The sequence below is a fragment of the Pectinophora gossypiella genome, chromosome 6, assembly GCF_024362695.1.
Source record: "Pectinophora gossypiella chromosome 6, ilPecGoss1.1, whole genome shotgun sequence".
Lineage (NCBI taxonomy): Eukaryota > Metazoa > Arthropoda > Insecta > Lepidoptera > Gelechiidae > Pectinophora > Pectinophora gossypiella.
Window position 1 is genome coordinate 4,574,076 of NC_065409.1, and position 21,525 is coordinate 4,595,600.

At 36.9% G+C, this 21,525-nt stretch overlaps 1 protein-coding gene across 1 annotated transcript in view; it reads right to left on the reverse strand.

Annotated features, from left to right (window-relative positions):
- Positions 1-21,525, reverse strand: part of LOC126367459 (uncharacterized) — a 117,465-nt gene that overhangs the window by 52,616 nt on the left and 43,324 nt on the right. Inside the window, exon 3 of the mRNA XM_050010971.1 lies at positions 715-851. Within this exon, the coding sequence (XP_049866928.1) occupies positions 715-851 (137 nt within the window). The remainder of the gene's footprint in view (positions 1-714; positions 852-21,525) is intronic.

Consider the following 21,525-nt stretch of genomic DNA (forward strand, 5'->3'; position numbering starts at 1 on the left):
AAAAATATCTGAATCGATACGCTGACGCTAACCTAGCTCCATTATGGATTTGCCTAGCTAAGTGATTGAGTGGCTGTATGGCATTGAGTTATTGTTAACAGCCATGAACACTGTACGAATACGGAATAGTGTTTTTATGATGATCGCTGAAACATGGGATTGTTAATTTTGTGTCTAATGTCACTACATTGAATGACCTGTTAAGCAATTATCTGAGTGGTAGTCATACTAATGTCAGATGCTTACCGGTAGATAGGCAATCAGTAAGTGGGTTAATAGGCCACAAGTCAGTGAAACTGTAAATAGTCTTCATCCCTTTAGCGTTGGCTCATCAAGTGTCGAGTTCCGGTCCCTTTTCATGCGGTTTTTCGTGAACGTCATTACCAAGAGCTTTTATAGAATAGAATAGAATAGAATAGAAATTGTTTATTATAAAAGGACGCCACACACAAAGACAAGACAATAACATCACTTATTTTTTTTTACAAAACAATAATAAAAAGCATAGAAGGATGTTCATTACAAAGATCATAAGGTGGTGGTGGACGTCCTGAGATAAAAGGGCCTCACTCAGCACAAGTCGCGGCGTGAACCACGACGCTGGTATTATGTGGACCCTGTTGGGTGAGGCACGAACGTCGTGTTCCATAAACATACGTTAATATTCGTACATAGATTAAATATGTATAACTTTTCATGGTAGACTAAACGTACCTGCACTAAATCCCCATGGATGCCTCCAGCGGCAGTGATAGTCAGGAGGCACACGTATGGCACCAGGTCTTCTCGAGGACGATGCAGCTCCAACTCATACGTTCGCCCGATGTCGCCATAGTACGTTTTGTTGCATCCTGTGGACAAATAAGGTAAGGTTTCTTAAGTATTAGGGTTACAGGATCTTATTCTTATAATACTCATTTATATAATGTCTATTAGGGTAATTTCATTTTCGAAGGAAATCTATAGCCGCCTCGCAGAAAGCGGTGTACACCTCTCGACACCCTGAGCTGCTCACAACCATGTGGCTGCCTTGTCGTCCAGTCGCATCGGCGTCCAGTGAGTGGCGAGTCACCGCCTGCTCATTTTATCCATGTTTACCAACATTGGTCAAGCAGGCGCCATAGTCCCCCATAGCTCCAGTATCCCGGTCCACCAACCCCCAACCCAATAGCCCAGTTCCCTTTGTTCCCATAATCTACAATAGTCCTACACGAACCGGGGATTGTCTTTGGGTGCACTCCCATAGTGCATACAGGGATAATCGCCGGTTGGTGTCACACCACATTTAGATTAAACTGTCTGAAGCGGCATCTACGTGTTGGCTTCGGCCCCACACACGCCATCCAAAAGTCCGGGTCTCCATAGGCCCGAGATATGGAAACGACATACAAATAATAATAATAAAGTTTCGGTATACCACACCCGGGACACTTCATACAAAACATCTCGTTTTAGACAGACACTACACATTGACGTTATCGTACACGTGCATCTGTATGTGTGACGTCTGACGCCATACGATTGAAGACTAAAGGCCGAGGGGGGTGAGGTAAACCTAGCTCAGCCGCTGGTGGGGAGCGGAGAGTTGCGTACGTAGTATTGCTCCTTATTCTTTGGCTATATCTAATAAAACTCCAAACAGAGTTGACCCTAAATACAATTTTCTTCATATCTTACTCGTGTGCTTTTTGTTTGGCACAGAGTTTACGAGAGCTAGTACAAACGACTGGCCCGCACTAGACCTTTATTGGGAGTCGGGATTTAAGTATTTGTTTAGTACCACAACCCTTTCGGTAATACACGAGAAAATGTAATGCCAGTGAATGAGTTCGTGACACGTGATGTGCTCATGTGCCTCTCAGTCTCGAAGTTTCGAATCTTGGCGAAGTGTTTCCGGCTCCTATTTCTGCCGAGCATTTAATTCCTGACAGGACTTCTTTGACAGGACGTATATAGGTTGTGACTAATTGGTTGATGGAGGATACGGACTAAACGACCAACTGAGGGAAGGCTGTCGAGTGGAAATCGACAAGGGGTACCGTATATTTGCGTCCGCTAGCTATTTTTGCCATGTGCCATTACTTTTGTCTGACAACACTTGATTTGTTAGTGCACAGTCTGATGTTGGATAAAGAAAAAAGTGTTGCTTACGATAGCTAAAGGATCATTTCAGAAGATTACAAAGCAATATTGTAAATAAAACTTGATAATAACAACTTTAAACAATACAATGGCCCCGATTCCTGCAAACACCGCCTAATTTTATTTTAAGTTATATCCGTCATTTTCATATCCGTCGAAAAGGAAAGGGACGGATGATTCACAGCTCTTAATTTTAGAAAGAATGAGTAAATGAATGTGTCGGGTTATTGACTGATGTAAAATTTTTAGACGGTTGGTTTAGATTTGTGCTTAAAATTGACGTGTGTTCCATAAATTTTATGCTTGTCAATTACCCGTCCCTTTCCTTTTCGGCGGATAAGAAAATGACAGATATAACTTAAAATAAAATTAGATGGTATTTACAGGAATTAGCACCATTGTTTCTAAATATGTAAGTGGCTACCGACATGGAAATTTCGCGTGACAGATTTTGACAAGATTAGTGTGAAAAGGACCCATGTTATGCACGTTCTGACGCTTTTAGGAACATACAGTGCAAAATTATTGTAGTCAAAGTAATTATTACGTGTATGGTTTCAACGCTTAGTGAGCCAGAAATTAAAAGTCAAGGCAATCGTAACGTTTTGTTTTTTAGGTTTCCGAAACTCAAAAGAAAAAATGGAACCCTTATAGGATCACTTTGTTCCCCGTCCGTCTATCTATCTGTCTGTCACGACCTTTTTCTCGGAAACGTGTGGAAGTGTCAAGTTGAAATGAACATTACTTTTTTTATATAAGAAAGTTACCTCAGATAAAATATATTATTATCATTATTATTAGATTTTAAATTGAGTACCTTACCCACCTAAACAAATATTTAAAATCATGATTAGGAAAAGTCGGAGAGGATTCGGCAAACCTCCATTATAATCTATTTTGTTGGTCCAATGAGGGGTAGGGCAGACAAAAGTAAAATTAACTCCAAACTCGTAGATTTCATCTAAACTTTTGAGGAGCCCTTGTTGAGAGTTCGTATAACTGCAAAAATATTATATCGCAATCGATATATTCGCTGTGCAAGATGCCAATGATTGTCGAATTTGTTTTCGAGTTCATGACATGTTTGGATCATAATGATAATCACGTGCTCAGCGGCGATGGAAAACATCGCCAGGAAACCCACATTCCCGGGAAATGCATTTTTGGAGGTATGCACAATACAATTTTGCTTGGGTGAAGATTGGTCAAGTTAAAGATTAGAAAAGTTGCTATAGACATTCCGTTGTAAAGACAAAGTGGCTCAAGTTGTGAACGACGATAAATAATTTATAATGTTGACGAACTCTCACACCCTCGCAAGTTGTATCATAACTTTTAAACTTTCCACTTAACAATCTTTGTTAAAAACTTCGCTCAACGTATTTTATTTTCACAGCAATGGATCACTTTGCAAACTTGTTGTTTTATTTTTATCTGCTGCTTCATCACCCGAAGTTTTAATAGGATTTTCAGTTAAGTTTTTAATACCTATACATTTTGCGCATCGCCATGTATGGCAGAACGCAAATAATCTTAACAACTTTCATCATCCTAATACTAACGATGATCTATACATAAACAGCCTTATTCGTCCCACTGCTGGCACAGGCCTCCCCTCAAACAACCGGAAGGGGTATCGAGCATACACCACCACGCTGCTCCACTGCGGGTTGGAGTTGGAATCTGTATACATTTAATTTTATTTTTGGGTACTAATGCCAAGATCAAGAGCTACTACACGATGTTTTATGTCTAGTCACGGCTTTACACAACCCAACACCGATTACGATTATGAAGTAGAAAATCACACACATAATATTTATTGTTGGGCAATCAGCTTGAGAGCTCTCGGTCGGTAAGCAAAACTTCTCGGCACTATATCACTGACAAGTAAGTTTCGTTGGGAACTCCGCTTTGTGCGAACACACATCGTTTGTTTCTCACTGAACACCAAATACTTGTTTTGGCATGTTGTATGTAATTACTCTTACATGAGCTCTATGTCTTTGTTGCTTTGTTTGATCTCTTATGTAAAACGCTCTCTAAGCGACAAACGTTCTACATAGAGTGAGTTAGGGACAAAAATAAAATTGTATTTATACTTACCTATTAATTCCTTATGGTACGGAGCGTGGTTTATTAAGGCAGCTTTATTTGCTTAACAATACACTAAACGAATAGCGTCAGCATAGGTACCTATTAGAATCAATCCTGACAGTAGACGCTAAGTGGCAATAGAAAGAGATACAACAGAGGTAAGATTAACATTATTATAACATCAACAAATCTTTTACACCTAAACACTAGTAATAATAGAAAATCTTCTAATAATGAATTATCAGTGTTATTTGAGAAACTAAATGACTCTAATAAAATTATTGGCAATAAAATTGTTGCAGAAGTCACTGAATATAATGAAACGGCGCAAGAAATATAGCAGTTACGAACGGTGGAGTTTATCGTTTGGAACTACAGATTGAAGTTTAGATTCGCATTTATTTGTTTCATACAAATAATAAATACAAAGCACATAAATACATGAATACGTTAAGCCCGTAGTAAAACGTTGCATTGTAACTCTACAGTGGCAGAGGGTAGAATTATTTAATTGCTATTTACTGGAAGTGCTCAGCACTGTGAGGAAATGGATTTACAGACTTAATTGGCTGCAATGAAAATGGTGGTACTGTGAAATTGTAATTGGTGTTGTCTGTCATTCCGAAATGTCGAGATTGAACTTGATTCTGTAACATGCTTTATGCGGAGTGGAAGGTACTTTAATTACAGGATAAATAAGTAAGAAAATGAAAGCTTAACCTCGCCGGCAATCCGAAAACATCCAATACAGAAGGGCGAATAATTTCACCATGACGGAAAATCAAATTCTGATGGTAAAACAGGTAGACCTACAATAATAATTATAGGAGCTTTTGGTCAGAAACTTCCGAATCTTATGTGTGCCATCAGTTTATGTTTGTAAAACAGAAGAAAAAGTACTTATAGAATATAAAATAACTTTGTCGTGAGATCAATGACCGACCGGTTCTTACTAAGCCTCATGTAACGCCTACATATTTACTTTAAGTGTATAGTAGCGCAAATCATCTTACTTTCAGTCAGTTGGGTGATCAGTCTGCAAAGTCTTTTAACTTCCTAGTTTTTTACAAATTTCACACTGGTTCAGATTATACAATAACAATCAACTTCAACAATAACATTTACCTATGTTGTGTTCTTTCAGAAAACAACAGACCACTTCTTATATCTGGCACAGTGTCCCAGTCTAGGACAAAGCACTAACTTTTGGTATGCGACGTTCCACTGAAAGCTCTCACTTTGATTGCTACGATACTTTAGACCACATACCGGTACCGTCATCTCTTTACCGGTACCTACCTTTATATCGGGTTGTGCTGGAAAACTGGCAACACAAACGCGTCACTGACTAATGCGTTTTGATGCTTCACAAGCAAAGCCCTGTCTCCAGTCAAGTTGGAAATAGTTAATATTACTGTCTATATTTGACGGTGTGGATAATTGTTATTGGAATAAACCCAATGTTTAGTGAGGTCAAGCGTTTACAAACAATACGTACTTAATTCTAGCTGATATCATTATTATATACGTACGTGTATTAAAAAAAAAAGTGTATTTAATCCAAGAAAAACACTGTCAAAAATGTATATACTTATAATCATTTTTCGCTTCCGCGGGACATATCTGTTAACTTAAAGGGTATTTAGGGAAATTTTATGTTTTAAAGTCTAAAGCATAAACTTTAGAAGGTTACTTTGGGTAAAATTGGGCTTTGCTGTTGTTAATTTTCTCTAGAGTGCCTTGGGCTTAATTATAACTTTTTATAGGAAAAAGAAGAAGACTACCAAAAAGATACATTCGAAAATAAATCTAAAATCTACTTTCGAAACAAAACGATGGCACTAAAGAGTATTTTAATGGTATCCCTGCACGTAGCTTCGTAGTTTATTACCAGCAAGTTCCTGCTCCTCTAGCTACAGAGTTTACGATAACTACACTTGTTTGTGTAAGGTTAAAAGTCTTCTTTGGTCTCCGTAAACATGAGGAAATTATGTTTAAACTGGCACTACTGGCGGAACAAAACTTCTTAGGTGTCAGCAAAGCAGTTTTAGGAAATAATATTGTCACGCCAACGTTAGCTATGAACTTAGGCTATGAAATAAGCACAAATTCTAATCAAGGAAATTGACCACTCGATAGCATATTTAAACTAGGAAATTCATTTATAATCTCAAACTTATAAAACTTCGTAAGGTACATGATAAATATAAATCCGCTGCAGACATTTTGATTATCCCTGCCGCATTTAACGTACTTAAGTTATAAAAGACCATCTTTGCGTGCAGATTTGGGTCTATCTAATGCGTCCTAATCTTGAAAAACGTCCACCATGCGTCCCTGTGAAGTGCTCTCTACATCATATTTACGGTTCTGCTGAATCGGATCCTGGACACGCTTGGCTTATAAAAATGCCTGGACATACCTTAAACAGCTATCGACCTACTTAAATGTAGGTTGGCGAACAATAGTGCCCTGGCAAAAGGCAGCCTGGCTAAGGAATAAAATGTGTAGGTAATCTGGGGTAGGAATTGATTTGTAAGAAAATGTGGTTCTGTAAAATCTCGCTAGCTTAACGATCCTTTATGTGTAAGTAAGGAAAGTCCTTGTAAAAAGTGTAATAAAGGGTTCATGTATGTAATGTAGTCACGTAGGTAATGATGAACACATTGAAAATTTTGTGGACACTGCTAATTTTGATAAGGTGGTAGGATTAGTCATACTCTGAAGTGGTGAAAATAGAAAACAACACATTAATATAATGATACATTACTTATTATTATATTAATTAATGTAAGTAAATATAATTATATTAATTAATGACACATTATACTTATTAGTAATTATGATTGTAGACTTCAGATTCTGAAAACAAAAATGTGTTAGGAATTCAATTTCTGAATACTTAAAATCGTGTTTACTGTGATACCGTAAATAACTTCGGCACACAATACACCAAATTCCAATTTGCTTCTACCTACAATTTCGTTCACAACATAAAACTTATCTGCACGAAACAGTGAACTAACCTAAGCAACAAAACAGAATAACGAAACAAAAAGTTCCATTTTGAACTCGCAGTGCTTCGTTTACATTTCAGCCTCAGCTGACCCGGTGTATCGTAACTATTGGCACGGAAGTGTTTACACACAAACACGTTTCGTGGACACAATAGCATCCCAACACAATACGTTTGGCAGAACACCTTTGTCAGCGACTCTGACGATATCTACTCTTGACTCAATGGCTGAGCGATTATTGGAATTTCAAAATCTGTTAATACCCTCCGGTGCTATATTGGGACCAATGATGGATTTAATATGATAACTTTGTCTTTGTTATTGTTCGAATCGAGCACTGCACAAAATTATTACTTTTTAATTACTTCATGCTTATATGATGAAGTGATTTTAATGTTTCTGTAATTCTCATTAATTTTGCTCGATGGACGAAATTGGCTTCGGTACCGACACCATTCCCGAATAATGCTGACTCACACAGTTTACACGGACATAAAGAAAACACTCGATATCCATTTACACGGGGTTTCTGTCCCTATTCATCTTATCTTGGCGGGTTTATAGCCGGGATCCGGTAATGGTGTTTACCGAGCGCCCTGTTACCCACCGGCTCATGAAGGCGAATATTTTTTATTTATTTGTCAAGTATCTTCATTATTTGGGTCCTTGTTTCTTTTATTAGCTCTGGTTATTTTCGTTTTCTCACAAAAGTTATATCTAAATTAAAGAAAAATTAAAAAGCTCTTCGTGTGAATTCTGTTTTAGTCTGTTTATTGAATATATTTAAGATAATCAGCGCAATACTTATAAACAGTCGAGGTTGTCTGCACAGTCTGTAAAATTTTGAAAGGCCACAAGTTGAGGTAGCGTATAACAATTTAGGGACGATTGTAAACAAAGTAGCTGATTTCGCAGCAAAATATTTGCCAACTCCCGACTGCTATTAGTTTGAACAGGTTTGTTGAGAAGCTGTGTAACTGAGGTAAATAATTACGGGTTCTTTTTCCAATTTTGGTCCTGAATATCTCACTAAACAAGTGGTGTTTAATTTTATTGTTTTCGTTGCCATAACTCATACTAATATTTCCAAAATAACGATATTCAATGATTTGGTGAATGCAAACTCGCAATTTTATTTTTAATAATTCTTTCTTAAAGGGCATCGTTTGCACACGACGTTTTTATAACCTAATATTTCAAAATGAAAGTCGTACAATCAGAAATGTAAGGAATGGTTGCAAGCAAACATAAAACTCCGTAATATTTCACAACAAAATAAGAAAATTAAAACAATTTCGTGGATATTTTTCGCGAATACCCAAGTTTTCTCGGGGCACAGTAAGCAAGCAGTTTTCGCTCTAAATTATCCACAAGGCCGAATAAAATGGTGCAGGTCTTTCAGAATTTCAATTTAACTTGTAATAAGTTGGGTAAGTTGTCAAAATTAGCTCTACGAGAAATTTGTGACTTTGCTTCGAGAAAGAAAAAGTATGGGGATAACTGAGAGTGCTTGATGAAATTGGATATCTTTTAGGTACAGTAATGCAAGTTCACAAGTAGATATGTTCTGGCAGTCTATTTGCTAGGCAATATCAGCATAATTGCGTCATTTAGAGAACACTTCAGCGGAATTAGCATTATAATTAATTAGGTACCGGAAATTTGTCTGCATGCCATCAATCATCTTAACAACATATCATCGCAGTATAGAGAAAACCCCTTTTTGAAAAATCACAGTTTGATGTGGTTTTCTTCAACAAAACCTCGATTTCTTTCGATCAATTTGAATCAGGGTATAAATTTAGACCACAATCTTTTACCTGGATTGAAACTAACTAGTCTAAATTTGCGGTTTTGTTAACGAAAAACGAATTTACGTAATTTTCACTTAAGATGACGATCTATAAAGTGTACCTGCATGTACACCTTAAACACGCTGAATGTCACAATATGTTTCAAAAATATTTTTCTAATGACAGAACTCTGAAACAAGTAGGAGATACAATTCTGTATCAAAAACAGGAAACTGGAGTGGCGTCAGCTGCTTCCAATAATCCTCCCAACGAAAATAAGTGCTCGTAGAAATTGCAACAAAGAGGAACGTTCATTTAAACTTCTCAGCGATTTTAATTCCGATTCAGATTATTGCTTTATTTTTTATTTCATTCAAGTTCCTTATAACTGAAACATGTCTTCCACTTTAAACTAAATTAAATTATCATTTATTTCTGGTGTAACTGTCCCATATAAACATTTATACAATATAATAATCTCTCTCTCGTCGTTTCGAGGGCATTCAGGTTGTTCATCACAGTATTTTGCCACCCGGACTGCATTTTCGACAGAATTCATAAGCTCCTCCTGCGTACAGATGTCAAGGCACCCGGGATAAGACGTCAGATGAGCCATAGCATAACACCACACTCGCAGCTCAGGTCCGATCTGTTCAGAAAACCCCACCTGGACAGGTTATCTTTACTTTGGCCAACCTATAGATTTCCAGGTCGACCTTGTCAGCTCAAGACCCGATGTAAAGTTCTACGACGTTTTCGACAAATGGAGTAGGTAGCTTCGCTGTCCTGCGCCAAAGACTGCATCTGGTTTGAGGAGCCTTACATTCAGCAAATATAATAGTAATAACAACAGTATAAACATACCACATTTAGGTTAAATTGTCTAAAGGGGTCTCTATGTCTTGGCTTCGGCCTCACACATACACCTAAAAGTCCGGGACTCCTTAAGCATTTTGCATCTGAAAATGTGTAACTGTGTAAATCTTTAACAACTTTTGGTTGTTTCTGTGGACATAAATATATTCTAAAGAGCACGTCCACATAAAATGTTGGAGTTTCTAGTAAGAGTTCCAAGGACACTAAGCTTTGTGAAAGCCTTATAAGTCTATACTTTACATCGCCAAGTTTTCTTTAGTTCTCTTGTACGATATTTTAACTTTTAAGATTTTCCAAGGATTCCGTTGACTTGCATTCGCTTTAAGCTAATTGCGCTAAAAGCTTTTCAATTTTACATTTATAAAGCATGACATCTCTGGTGCATGTTAATTTTGAATAATGCATAATATGAAACATTCGAGTAGAATTTATTCGATCCTCATAAATATGCAGGAATAATTATTAAGTTCATCTTCTGTATCAAATTTTGTGGATATAAGCAATGAGGTTAATCAATAACGTCATATTAAACTACATCAATGGATGATAAGAACCTTCATAAATCTACTATAGTACTATTATAGAAAACTGTCGCGTGCATTAGCTGTTGACAGCTGATCAGCCGAATATTGAAAACAGAAGGGTTGAAAACAAACTCATCTAAAAAGCAATATTGCAATTTGATGTTTGCGCATGTAAAAGTAAGTGCGAAATGCAAACAAATATCAAATTACTTGCTTTAGATGAATTGCTTCGATGTAGCGTTTATAACCCCCAGATGTGCACAAAAATCAATTATAATGTACTTACTAAGTACCTATGTAGTATAGGCTTAGACGGCCTCCGTGGTCATCACTGGTCATGGCTGATCAACCGATTGTCCGAAAGTAAGATGATCCGTGTTTCGGAAGGCACATTAAGCCGCTGGTTCCGGTTACTACTTACTGATGTAACTAAGTAGTTACTTGCGTCATGCCAGGGGCATTTGATGGTTCAATAATAACCCTGGCATCAGGTTTGATCGGTCGGTCATCCACCTCACAACCCACAGGAGAGAAGAAGAAATAAAGCTTTTTGTAGATTTGCTTCTTCCGGAATTTACTACATGGCCAAAGCAGCATGAATTCCAGTTCAATCTTTAAAAGGAGAAAATCCGTAATAAAGATCCCGTAGGAACGATGGCCGGGCAATATTTATGGTAGCGGGATCCGGGTCACGGGTTCAAATCCGCGAGAGTAATCCGATTGTAGCGCTGCGGAAAAACGATCACCACAGGGCTGGCTCATAACGTTGTTATAGATTTTAATATCGTTAATTCATAATGTACTTAATGTGTTAGTTGTAATTATGCATTTTTTTTAAGGAAATTATTCAGGATTCAGTCGCCGGCAATAAATTGGTTAGGAAACTGTACGTCTATCTATTATGAAGACCGAACCTAATACAAACACTGTAGTTTACCTACTTCCTTGCATATTCATATTCATTACTACGTTAACATTTCTAAGTTCCACCGAGTAAAGTAACGTACCAACTGGAATAATTAGGCAAAGTGACTTCATTACTTTTAAGTGTTCTAATTATTTTTTTATGCAAGTTTTGCTTTTATATTTTATTCTCTCGTTTACGAGCTAAAGACCGCTGGCTGTAAAAATAAGTATATTAAATATTATTATATTATCTAGCATGTGTTCTTCTTAACGAGATGTGGACATAAAATATTTACACTTAATTTTTATGATGGGTTTTTTATAGGCTTTAGCTTTCATCTTATCATCCCAATCCAAGTACCAAGATTGGTTAAGGTTGCCACCGCTATAGCTTTCGCGCATGATTTGTGGTGATTCCAGTAGTTATATCCACCGAAATGGAAAGAGACGGATAATCGGCAGGCATACAATATATACACGAAAGATTTAAGTTGACAGCGTACGTTAAACGGATTGCATATCTTCGAAATGCCTACTTGAATCAGCTGGGTTATTCATTCATTCTATTTAAAATTAAATTCATTCATTCAGGTTAAAATGGCCACATCGAAGCAATTCATCTAAGAAAACAATATACTTTTATATGCGCAAATGTCAAATTGCAATATTGCTTTATTAGATGAATTGCTATGATGTGGCCTTTTTAGCCACCCTGTAACCGGTTGAATTCAATCAAATCAATCAATCAAATCAATTTATTTGCAAGAACACATAGAATACAAAAAAGTGGTAAAATAAATCAAATAACAATGTTGTGATGTATTCGGCCTGCATGCAGGCGTACAAACATAAACACTCAAACAACACTCGATTCTGTTCACTCCATTTAAGATGACAAGGTCCAATAACAAGACTTCTTAATAATGTTCCTGATTTATGCAAAGGACGTAAGACACAATTTTTTTAAACTTTTTCAATTTCTGACAGTTAACAGTTTTCCGTTTTTTGTGGCACACGGCAAAAATTCCGGATATGTCGGGAAAATTCCAGTCTGGTAACCCTACTCTTATGATGATGCGGGTAAAATATGAACTACACCTGCTCTACCACTCCCTAATACTCATAACTTTTTTAACCCTTAACCCTACATAGTTCATTGGTTCGCTTAGTACAACGCTCGAGTGGTAACCCTTTGTAAGTAGACATTCGCATGTCCTGAACTAATTGCATTAACGAGCCTATAGATGACCTAATGAGGTGCACTGGTAGGCACGTGCTTTGATCACACGGCAGGCTGTTACTGGTTATTGGTGTACAAGGAAATATAGAACTAAGAATAGACGTCAGCGTAGTGTTATACACTACTAACTAACTTCTTAAAATTGAGCCTTCTTATAAACAAATAATCGACACTGTGTCCGATTTTTTACATTTAAATATGTTTTAAAATCACTAAACATTAGTTATGGCACACCTTGTTTTGAGAAAGCTTGTTTTACTAGAAGGTTAAAGCTTAAAAAGATAATAAGTACCATATAATGGTCCCGATTCCTGCAGACACATTCTAATTTTATTTTAAGTTATCCCTGTCATTTTGCGTGAGTTTATGTATATATGTATACCTGTCATTTTCTTATCCCCTGAAGAGGAAAGGGACGGATGATTGACAACTGTTAATTTTAAAATGAATGATAACCCGGGATTATAAAATAGGCATCTCACTCACATGGAACCTGTTTGACGTGTGCTGCCAACTTAATTCTGTCGAGTTATTGGCCAATATAAAATTTTGGAAGGGTTTTTTAAATTTCTGGCTAAAATTGACGTATGTTACATGTCGATTACCCGTCCCTATCTTTTTCAGCGGATAAGAAAATGACAGATATAACTTAAAATAAAATTAGATGATGTGTACAGGGATCAGCTCCAATAAATGTGCATTAAAAATAAAGTAGATACTTACCTACCCTTCTGTCGAAACATTGTTCGTCAATTGTGTTTTCCTTGAGAAGGAGGAATTATAAAGTAGCTATGAGAGGCGGAGGTATGAAGGTATATGGAGGGCCCACGTACAAAGTGAAGCTTTTATCAAAACGTTATGAGGGTTATACGAACACCTCCCGAAGGATTCCATTACTCTCGATAATAGGATATAACTTACACGTACGTATTAAGTTAGATTTAGGATATACTCATTATTATTACGTTAGATAAGTATACAGAATTAATTGAATACATACTTTATTGCACAAAATGAAAAAAAAAAGTTACAAAAGAGTCTTAAATAGGTACATGGCCAATTGGCAGACAACCATAAGGCAAGGAAATATGTAAAAAAAAAGATTGCGGACACACACAGCTTCAATTTGTACCTGATACATAGTTTTTTTTATATTCTACTCACATAATCTTTCAAATTCTATACTTTTTAATTTAAGCACTAGATGTACGAATAGGTAATTTAAGTGAAATTATAGTCGTAAATAGGTTATTTTTTATTATTTTAGTGTAAAAGTTACAAAAGAATGTCATTGAGAGAAAAAGTCCGCTGACTGGAGGTTTCATTGCAGCTTGATTGTAGCTGAAGTAAGGATGTCAGAACTATTTTTTTTGTTTTGTTGAACAGAATAAATACAGATCTAAAAGTTAATACCAATTTATACTTCATCAGACTTAACTTTGGGAAATATCCCGCTGGCTGGAGGTCGGTTAGAAAACTTTGTATTTCCGTGTTTTTAACGAAACAAATTCTGTTTTCAGCACAATTCAGTAGAACAAATCCAGATCTAATTCTCTGCATCACTCTTATGTCTCCCAGACAGGGGATCCCGCTGAGTGTAGACACATCAAAATATGTATGATGTTAAATACAACGCTTCAGAAAAATATTTTAGAACAGAATAGAATAGAAAAAAAATCTTTTTTTATAAAAGGACGCCACACACCAAAAAAGACAATAACGTAATTTAAAATTTTCATAAAACAAGTACAAAGAAGCATGAGGAATGTTAGTCGAAATGATCATAAGATGGTAGTGGACGTCCTGAGATTTTTGATTTTCATTCTAATCATGTAGGTTGGTACCTACTATGGGCACTGAATTAGTAATACTTGAGGTGCTTACACGTGTATTAGTATACACCCCTAGAGGAGTGCTAACGAGGGATGCCTTTGCACACGACTCTCATCAACATCGATTACGACATTCACCTACTTTAGCGTAAACTGCTGTTGCTGCGGAACGTGCGCATGTCGCCGGCGGCCCGCAGCGACACCACCACCGGAAACTCTGATTCAGAATGACAGATCCATCGGTCGAATCCCCCTTTTACCCGTGGTCCCACCAATAATTGTAATCGCACTTTCACCTAGGCTTACGAAATTATTGTAATTTCTAAACTCTGTAATCATTATAATTACAGTTATGTGCATATAGACGTTAATTCATCAACTTTGGATTAATTTAAAAATTATTTATTCGCTTACTGTAATTAAATAAATCAATTGTCATACATCATTAAAAAATATTAAAGTTATTTGATTTAAATTTTGTATTTTTTAAGTCCTTCGGCTGTCGCTTCGTTAATTCGTGTAAGGGCTTCAGTTACATAACATAAACTGCCTATGTATTGAAAATATTTTTATCAACGCTCGTTTCTTTGTCCTTTCTTTCTATATTATATCCCATTGCTGGGCACTGGCCGCCCGTTAATAAACCGGAGGGGTATGAAGCATACTTCACAACACTGCTCCACCGTTTCTTAAGTTAAATACAGGATGTTAGTGGCATCGTAACGAGGGATGATTCAGGCCATGATTTTGAGCTAATATCAAGTGGAATTTTCCGTCGCAAAATCATGGAATGGAAAAAAAAACATGAATTTTCCGACAGGAAATTCCACTTGAAATCAACTCAGAATCATGGTCTGATCATCTCCTCAGTATTCGTTACGATGTCACTTACACCCTGTATATAAATGATTCGAATGGAATGAACCTTATCATAAGTAAAAAAGTCAAGACAAGTGTGGTTGGATTGTGGGAAGAAAGATATTATGTGTGTGAAATGTGTGAGTACTGAGAAGACGTCTGACAGAGACGAATGGAAGAAGAACACAAGTTGTGCCGACCACACTTAGAGTGGGATAAGGGCTGGAGGTTGAAGGTCTCCCTTATCATAAATATAAGATCTTGCAAAAAGGTTTACTTACATTGATAAGAATTAGGAATGTGACACCATGGTCGTTAGGCAATTCTGACAAAAAACTAGACAATGAATAGAGGACTAACAAAAAATAATTTCCAGTCATAAAAAACAGGAGGGTCGTTTAATAGACGTCGTAAAGTGAAATTCTCTATAGAACAGTCCCGTTTGGCTACGTTTCCTAAGCGAAGGTTTTATGAGTTTTCGTAATGTTTCGGCCGTCATAAGGACTTGGTCATTCTTGGTCTGACCATTGTTTGACACACAATTAGGAGAGAAAACGTACGCTCAACAAAATTATTAACATCTGTAGTTTGTTGTTTAGAAGTACTTACATTAAACTTAAACCTTACATTAACAGCCTCAGTGGTCTAGTGGTTCGAGCGCTGGGCTCACGATCTGGAGGTCCAGGTTCGATTTCTGATGGGGACGTAGTCAAAATCACCCTGTGAGACTGTTCTTTATTTGGTAAGAACATTGCAGGCTTAAATCACCTGACTGCCCGAAAAAGCAACATGATTCCGTGCTTGTGAGGACACGTTAAGCCGTCTGTTCCGGCTATTAGTCGTAAAAACCTCCACCAACCCGCAGTCGACCAGCGTGGTGGAGAATGCTGCATACCCCCTCCGGTTGATTGAGGAGAGGCCTGTGTCCAGCAGTGAGTTTTTATGTGTGAACTCCAAGCAAGCAAAAAATGACATATAGGTTATTGATGTAAACATGTAGGTAAGTTACTATGATATAGGTATAGGTACTTAGATATCTACATAATTGTGAATTTGTGAGATCGCATGTTCAAATGCAGCACGAGCCTAAACCATAGAGCAACACGGACTAATGATTTTCGAATTTGATTCCCATTCTGATGACGTTAATGAGTATTACTATAGTACCTACCTAATATACATCAATAGATGACGTCAGCAGAAATATTCTGCGCGTAATATCTCTCGATGACATCCGAAATTTTCAAATTAACAAAACAAAGATCGACCTTCTGTGTTATATTACAGAAAAACCATATATTATTATTTCATATACATTTATATCGATATCCAACATTCATTATACACTTACAATTGTTTCGATTATCTATCAATTACAAGTTTTTATTTAATACGACTAATATAACTAAATATCTCTATTTCAACCTACGAATACATTTCAACCATTGAATATCCTTTTCGCTCCCGATCGTCAACTGTTTTCTTTTCTTGTTTTCTTCTTAAAAATGTCAGCCATTATGTTTATTTTTAAAGGACTAGACCATAGAGTTTCGGTCAAAGAAGTATTTGCTTCTTTCAGCGACAACAGTTACGTAAGTAATAGTGACTATAATTCCATATACTTTACATTGAAAATTCTGACAGCGCGTAAGATGCGCTAGAATTTTGATTTGCTGGCACCACTGGTAGTGAAGCTAGTAGTAGGGTAAGACACAAATTCTTCTGATAACTCGTGACTTTGTCCACTACGATAATAATTCCGTTGACGAGTTATGTCAGTCTATCTCTTATTTGCATAGCAGTCACTATGTCCGACCCCGTACATTAGTCTCCCGTTTATGGTGCACGCTTTCACTATCTCCCCTTCTATTTCCACTGAGCTTTTCACATACGATCCTCCCATAAAATGAACTATAAAAGGCTGGGATACTTTGAAAGACTTGTTAGTAAAGTGACCTAGATTCACAAACTGCTTCATTTGTCTGCTTAAGGTCAGTTCAAACTAAATAAAATAGTAAAAATAAATACTTTTTATTTGTGTCGCTTTTTGTTTATTTTTTTAATATTTATTTTATTTATTGTTGATGATGATAATATTTGTGATAATGTAGTCGAACAAATGGAGGAACATTCCCACTAAGTAATTACGGCAGATTACCCTAAAGTACCTCTGTTTACCCCAGGTACTCTTGGGATCGAAAAAACTGAAAAAGCACCAGGTTAACAGCATCTATTAATTTAAGATACTGGTAATGCGCATTTCATAAGCTCACGACTATATTCACATTGAGCTAGTCAGAGGTAAAACCCTCGCAAAATGGACTAACCCACGCTACACGGAGCTGTCTGTTATTGATAGGTTGTAAGCCGTATCGGCGTCTATAACGGTCGACCAACTGTCCCAGTGAAAATTGCACTTTAGACAAAATATCTTATGAATATGAACTTAGTGTAAATAAGCAACTGATCTTTTTCTTCTTCTTTTTTTGATCTTTTTTTTATCTTTTACTCAAAAATTCCTCGGAAGGTCCTCTTACTAGGGAGCGAGAAAGAATCTCAATAAGAGCCCTCACGGGGCATTGCAGACTCAACAAGCACCTACATAGAATGGAGCTGACCGAGTGCCCTTATGCTTTCAGGAGGATGTGATGCTATTGAACCTGCTGTGCAGCTGTGAGGCTCTCATACACAGTAGAAGCCGAACACTGGAGGGCATATAATGGGCCCCACAGGAGGTTATGGAGTCTCCGCCCAAAAAGACGCTGAATCTTTTTAAATTTAGGGACGTGTCGCAATAGATCTCGCTAGGTCACTGGCCATTCGGGCTGCATCAGAACGAGCCCTTTTCCTTTTTCCAATTAAAAATTGTATAAATAATTAGTTTACGTAGCTGCACAACACTTCAGTCACACCCCGGACACTTCATAATAAACAACCTCGTTTTATACAGAAACCACACATTGACGTTATAGTACACGCACATCTGTGTGTGTGTGACGTCTGACACCATACGATTCAAGTCTAAACTATGTTCGAGAGGGGGTGAGGTAAACCTAGCTTAGATGCTGGTGGAGAGCGGATAGTTGCCGTTCTATACGTAGTTCCTTATTCTATGCTTCAGTGTTCTACTACTGATTGATGTACGTTGAAACACGTTTGTGGTTTGCCAATAGCAGGTAGCTTAGTAGTAATTTAGCGCGGTATAACATATAGGATGTTAGTGACATCGTAACGAATACTGAGGGGGATGATCCAGACCATGATTCTGAGTTAATAACTATTGGAATTTTCCGTATCAAAATTCATGTTGTTTTATTTCTTTTCTTAATTATTTTCAATTATATTGCGATGGAAAATTTCACTTGATAATAACTCAGAATAATGAGCTTATTTGTCCCCATCATTCATCATTTCATGATCATTTGGAATTTTTCGTCGTAAAAGTATGAAACTGAAAATAATTTAAAAAGCACACAAAAGACGTTAACTTTGCTACGGAAAATTCAATCATCTCCGTCAGTATTCGGTACAGTGGTGTCACTCATAGTTGTTAGCAAACCAAACTTACACTCCATTTCCAAATAACCAAAAAATATATAATTAAAGAACCAGTAGAGTACGTAGATTCACGATTAAATAACCTAGTGGCCAGTACTGGGACGTATATAGGCCGTTTATGTTATTAAAGAATAAGGCTCTTAGTTGCAGCGTTGGCGCGGAGTCAGCTCCTCTGCTGAACTGGGAGTAAAGAACATAGAATGTATTCTGCTGCCTCTCCTCATGTCGTAAAAGCCAACAAAAGGAAAGCGTCCTACCAAAAATGATGAATCTATATGGGCGATAGGCTGATCCCCTATCACCATACGGTTCATCATTATCCATCTTAGGACTATGTATCAAAAGTGGCTGCAAATAGTCTTCTGATTATTTGTGGCTCTGCCCACCCCTTCGGGGAACACGGGCGTGAGTTTATGTATGTATGTATGTAAAAACCAGTGGTAGAGTAGGTAGATTCACGAATGAATAGCCTAGTGCCCAGTACTGGGACGTATATAGGCCGTTTATGTTATTAAAGAATAAGGCTCTTAGTTGCAGCGTTGGCGCGGAGCCAGCCTGCAACGGACGATGATATCCATTATGAGTTACACTGGGCCCGTTTCACTTCCTCGTTATAGTAAAATTAGTGGCTGAAACGTCTGGAACACAAGTGTCGTCATTCGACAGAATAACCTATTAAGCGTGTTACAGGCGTAAATAAAGTGACGTTGACAAAGGCCCGTACCTATACCTAATCCTAATTAAGTAGATATTAGTAGATAGCATTTTTGTAGAGAGGTCCTTTGTTTGTATCTCTAAACTGCGTGTAGTTACGTGGTTCTCAGTTACTATTATCAGTATTTCCAGTCATTAAGTTAAGTACTCGAGTATTAAGCCAAGAAAATATCTTTAAGGTACAGTTCCGCTTGGAAAGCTATCGAAAGACTTAACGACGGTCTGACAGGACTAGAGAGATTGTTGGTGGGTATAATTAATAAAATGCCACATCTAAATTAATCTTACAATTTTTGTGTGTATAATTTCTGCAAATCGTTTATTTCATCTATGAGAAAATTGAGAAAGCACAAACTTAATAAAAGTTATACAACATCTAGTTAGAATACATTATTATGATGCGACTTGTAACTCAACACAGTCCCCTCCAGTATGGCTTTAACAGTATACCCACAGAATTCTCATTACTAAGCTCTTATTTAAAATTACGAGCCACCAAACTTACAGCGTAGGAGTACGTCATGTTTAACAAAATTAGTGGAGTTACAAGACGAATGAGAAAACTTTGCATCTTATAGAGTTATTCCGCCTAATGGACTGCGTAGGTACAGCAAGAGGCTCACGTAATTTCGTCAAACTACGCCTCCTGATTGCTACCGAAACTTTATAATGAAATTGATCTGAAAACTCAAATTGAAGCTTAAACGCCTGCGAATATCGACTTAGCAAGCACGCGTAAAGTTTATTTGCTATTATTATCTGCCAGGCGTTTTACCTGTAAACCAATCTAGGTTGGAGTATTCTATGAGTATTCTATGATTGTACATTAAATTAAGTAAGAACTCGTCTATTAAGGCGTAGAGTTTATCTTGAAAATGTAAATGAGTTGACTATGTTCAGCAGCTGTTACGTGCAACTTGCGTTTTGATCAGAAGTGCCTTGGTACGAAACTTGTCGAGCTTTCGACCTCCTTGGTGTAATCACGTTTGTCCCTAACGAAGTGGGGTTCGTGAGTTAATGTGACTAGCATTAATTAGAGCTAAGTAAACTCACGTGTGTGTAACTAACAGCCACTGAATCAATCCGCCTAATGAATTCGATAAGGATTCAATTTTCGCTCGAATACTGCCTAGCTTATACCAGGAAGAAATCTGATACATATATTCAACGTTATTATCATAGATAAATACTTGTAAATATGTAAAAAAGTATCTATATTCAAGCTGTTATACCAGGCAAACCGGCACGTCTATCGATGTGATTTTTCACTTTATTACACCTAAACAGTCATACATTGTAACTTTTGACACAAGAAAACTGAATCGGTGCCGGTCTTGGAGCATCAAAGCAATCTAATTTTCATTCCATAGTAAAAAAACTCATCTGTAATTATATCTCGTTAAAAACAGAAGTATTTTTTATGTTGATTGTAATATTTTAATCTATCGATTGGCATAACGAAATATAAACATTTTCTAAAAAAAAAAAATCGTATTAAGTTCCTTTTTTCAAATCCTATACAGTGTGCGAGGAGTCGCAAGTCGTAGCGGAGTCGATTGATCGTGTGAACGACGCACATAACAGTGCTTACATGAAGATTACGTGGGTAAGAGTTGTGGCAGCTTACTAGAGTAATCTGGTTTTAAATGACTGATTATAATCCCCACCCGTGTTAATTATTTCTTTGGAAAAAGAGTGTTTGATTATGGTGGTAATATTATTATATTATTATCATGTGCCTGTCTTAAAACTTTATTGCTTTTTATATTAAATTAGGCTGTAACTTCTGGTTAGTTGTGAAGGTAGCCTATTAGTATATCAGTATTTTTTTTCCAAATAGAAGAAATCAAGAAACTTTATATGTATATATGTAATATGTATCTTTTTCATCCCTAAGAAGATTTTCTTATTGTTGTTATCCTTGAGACGTTTGAATGAATGCGCTATTCCAATTTAAATAATGTCCCA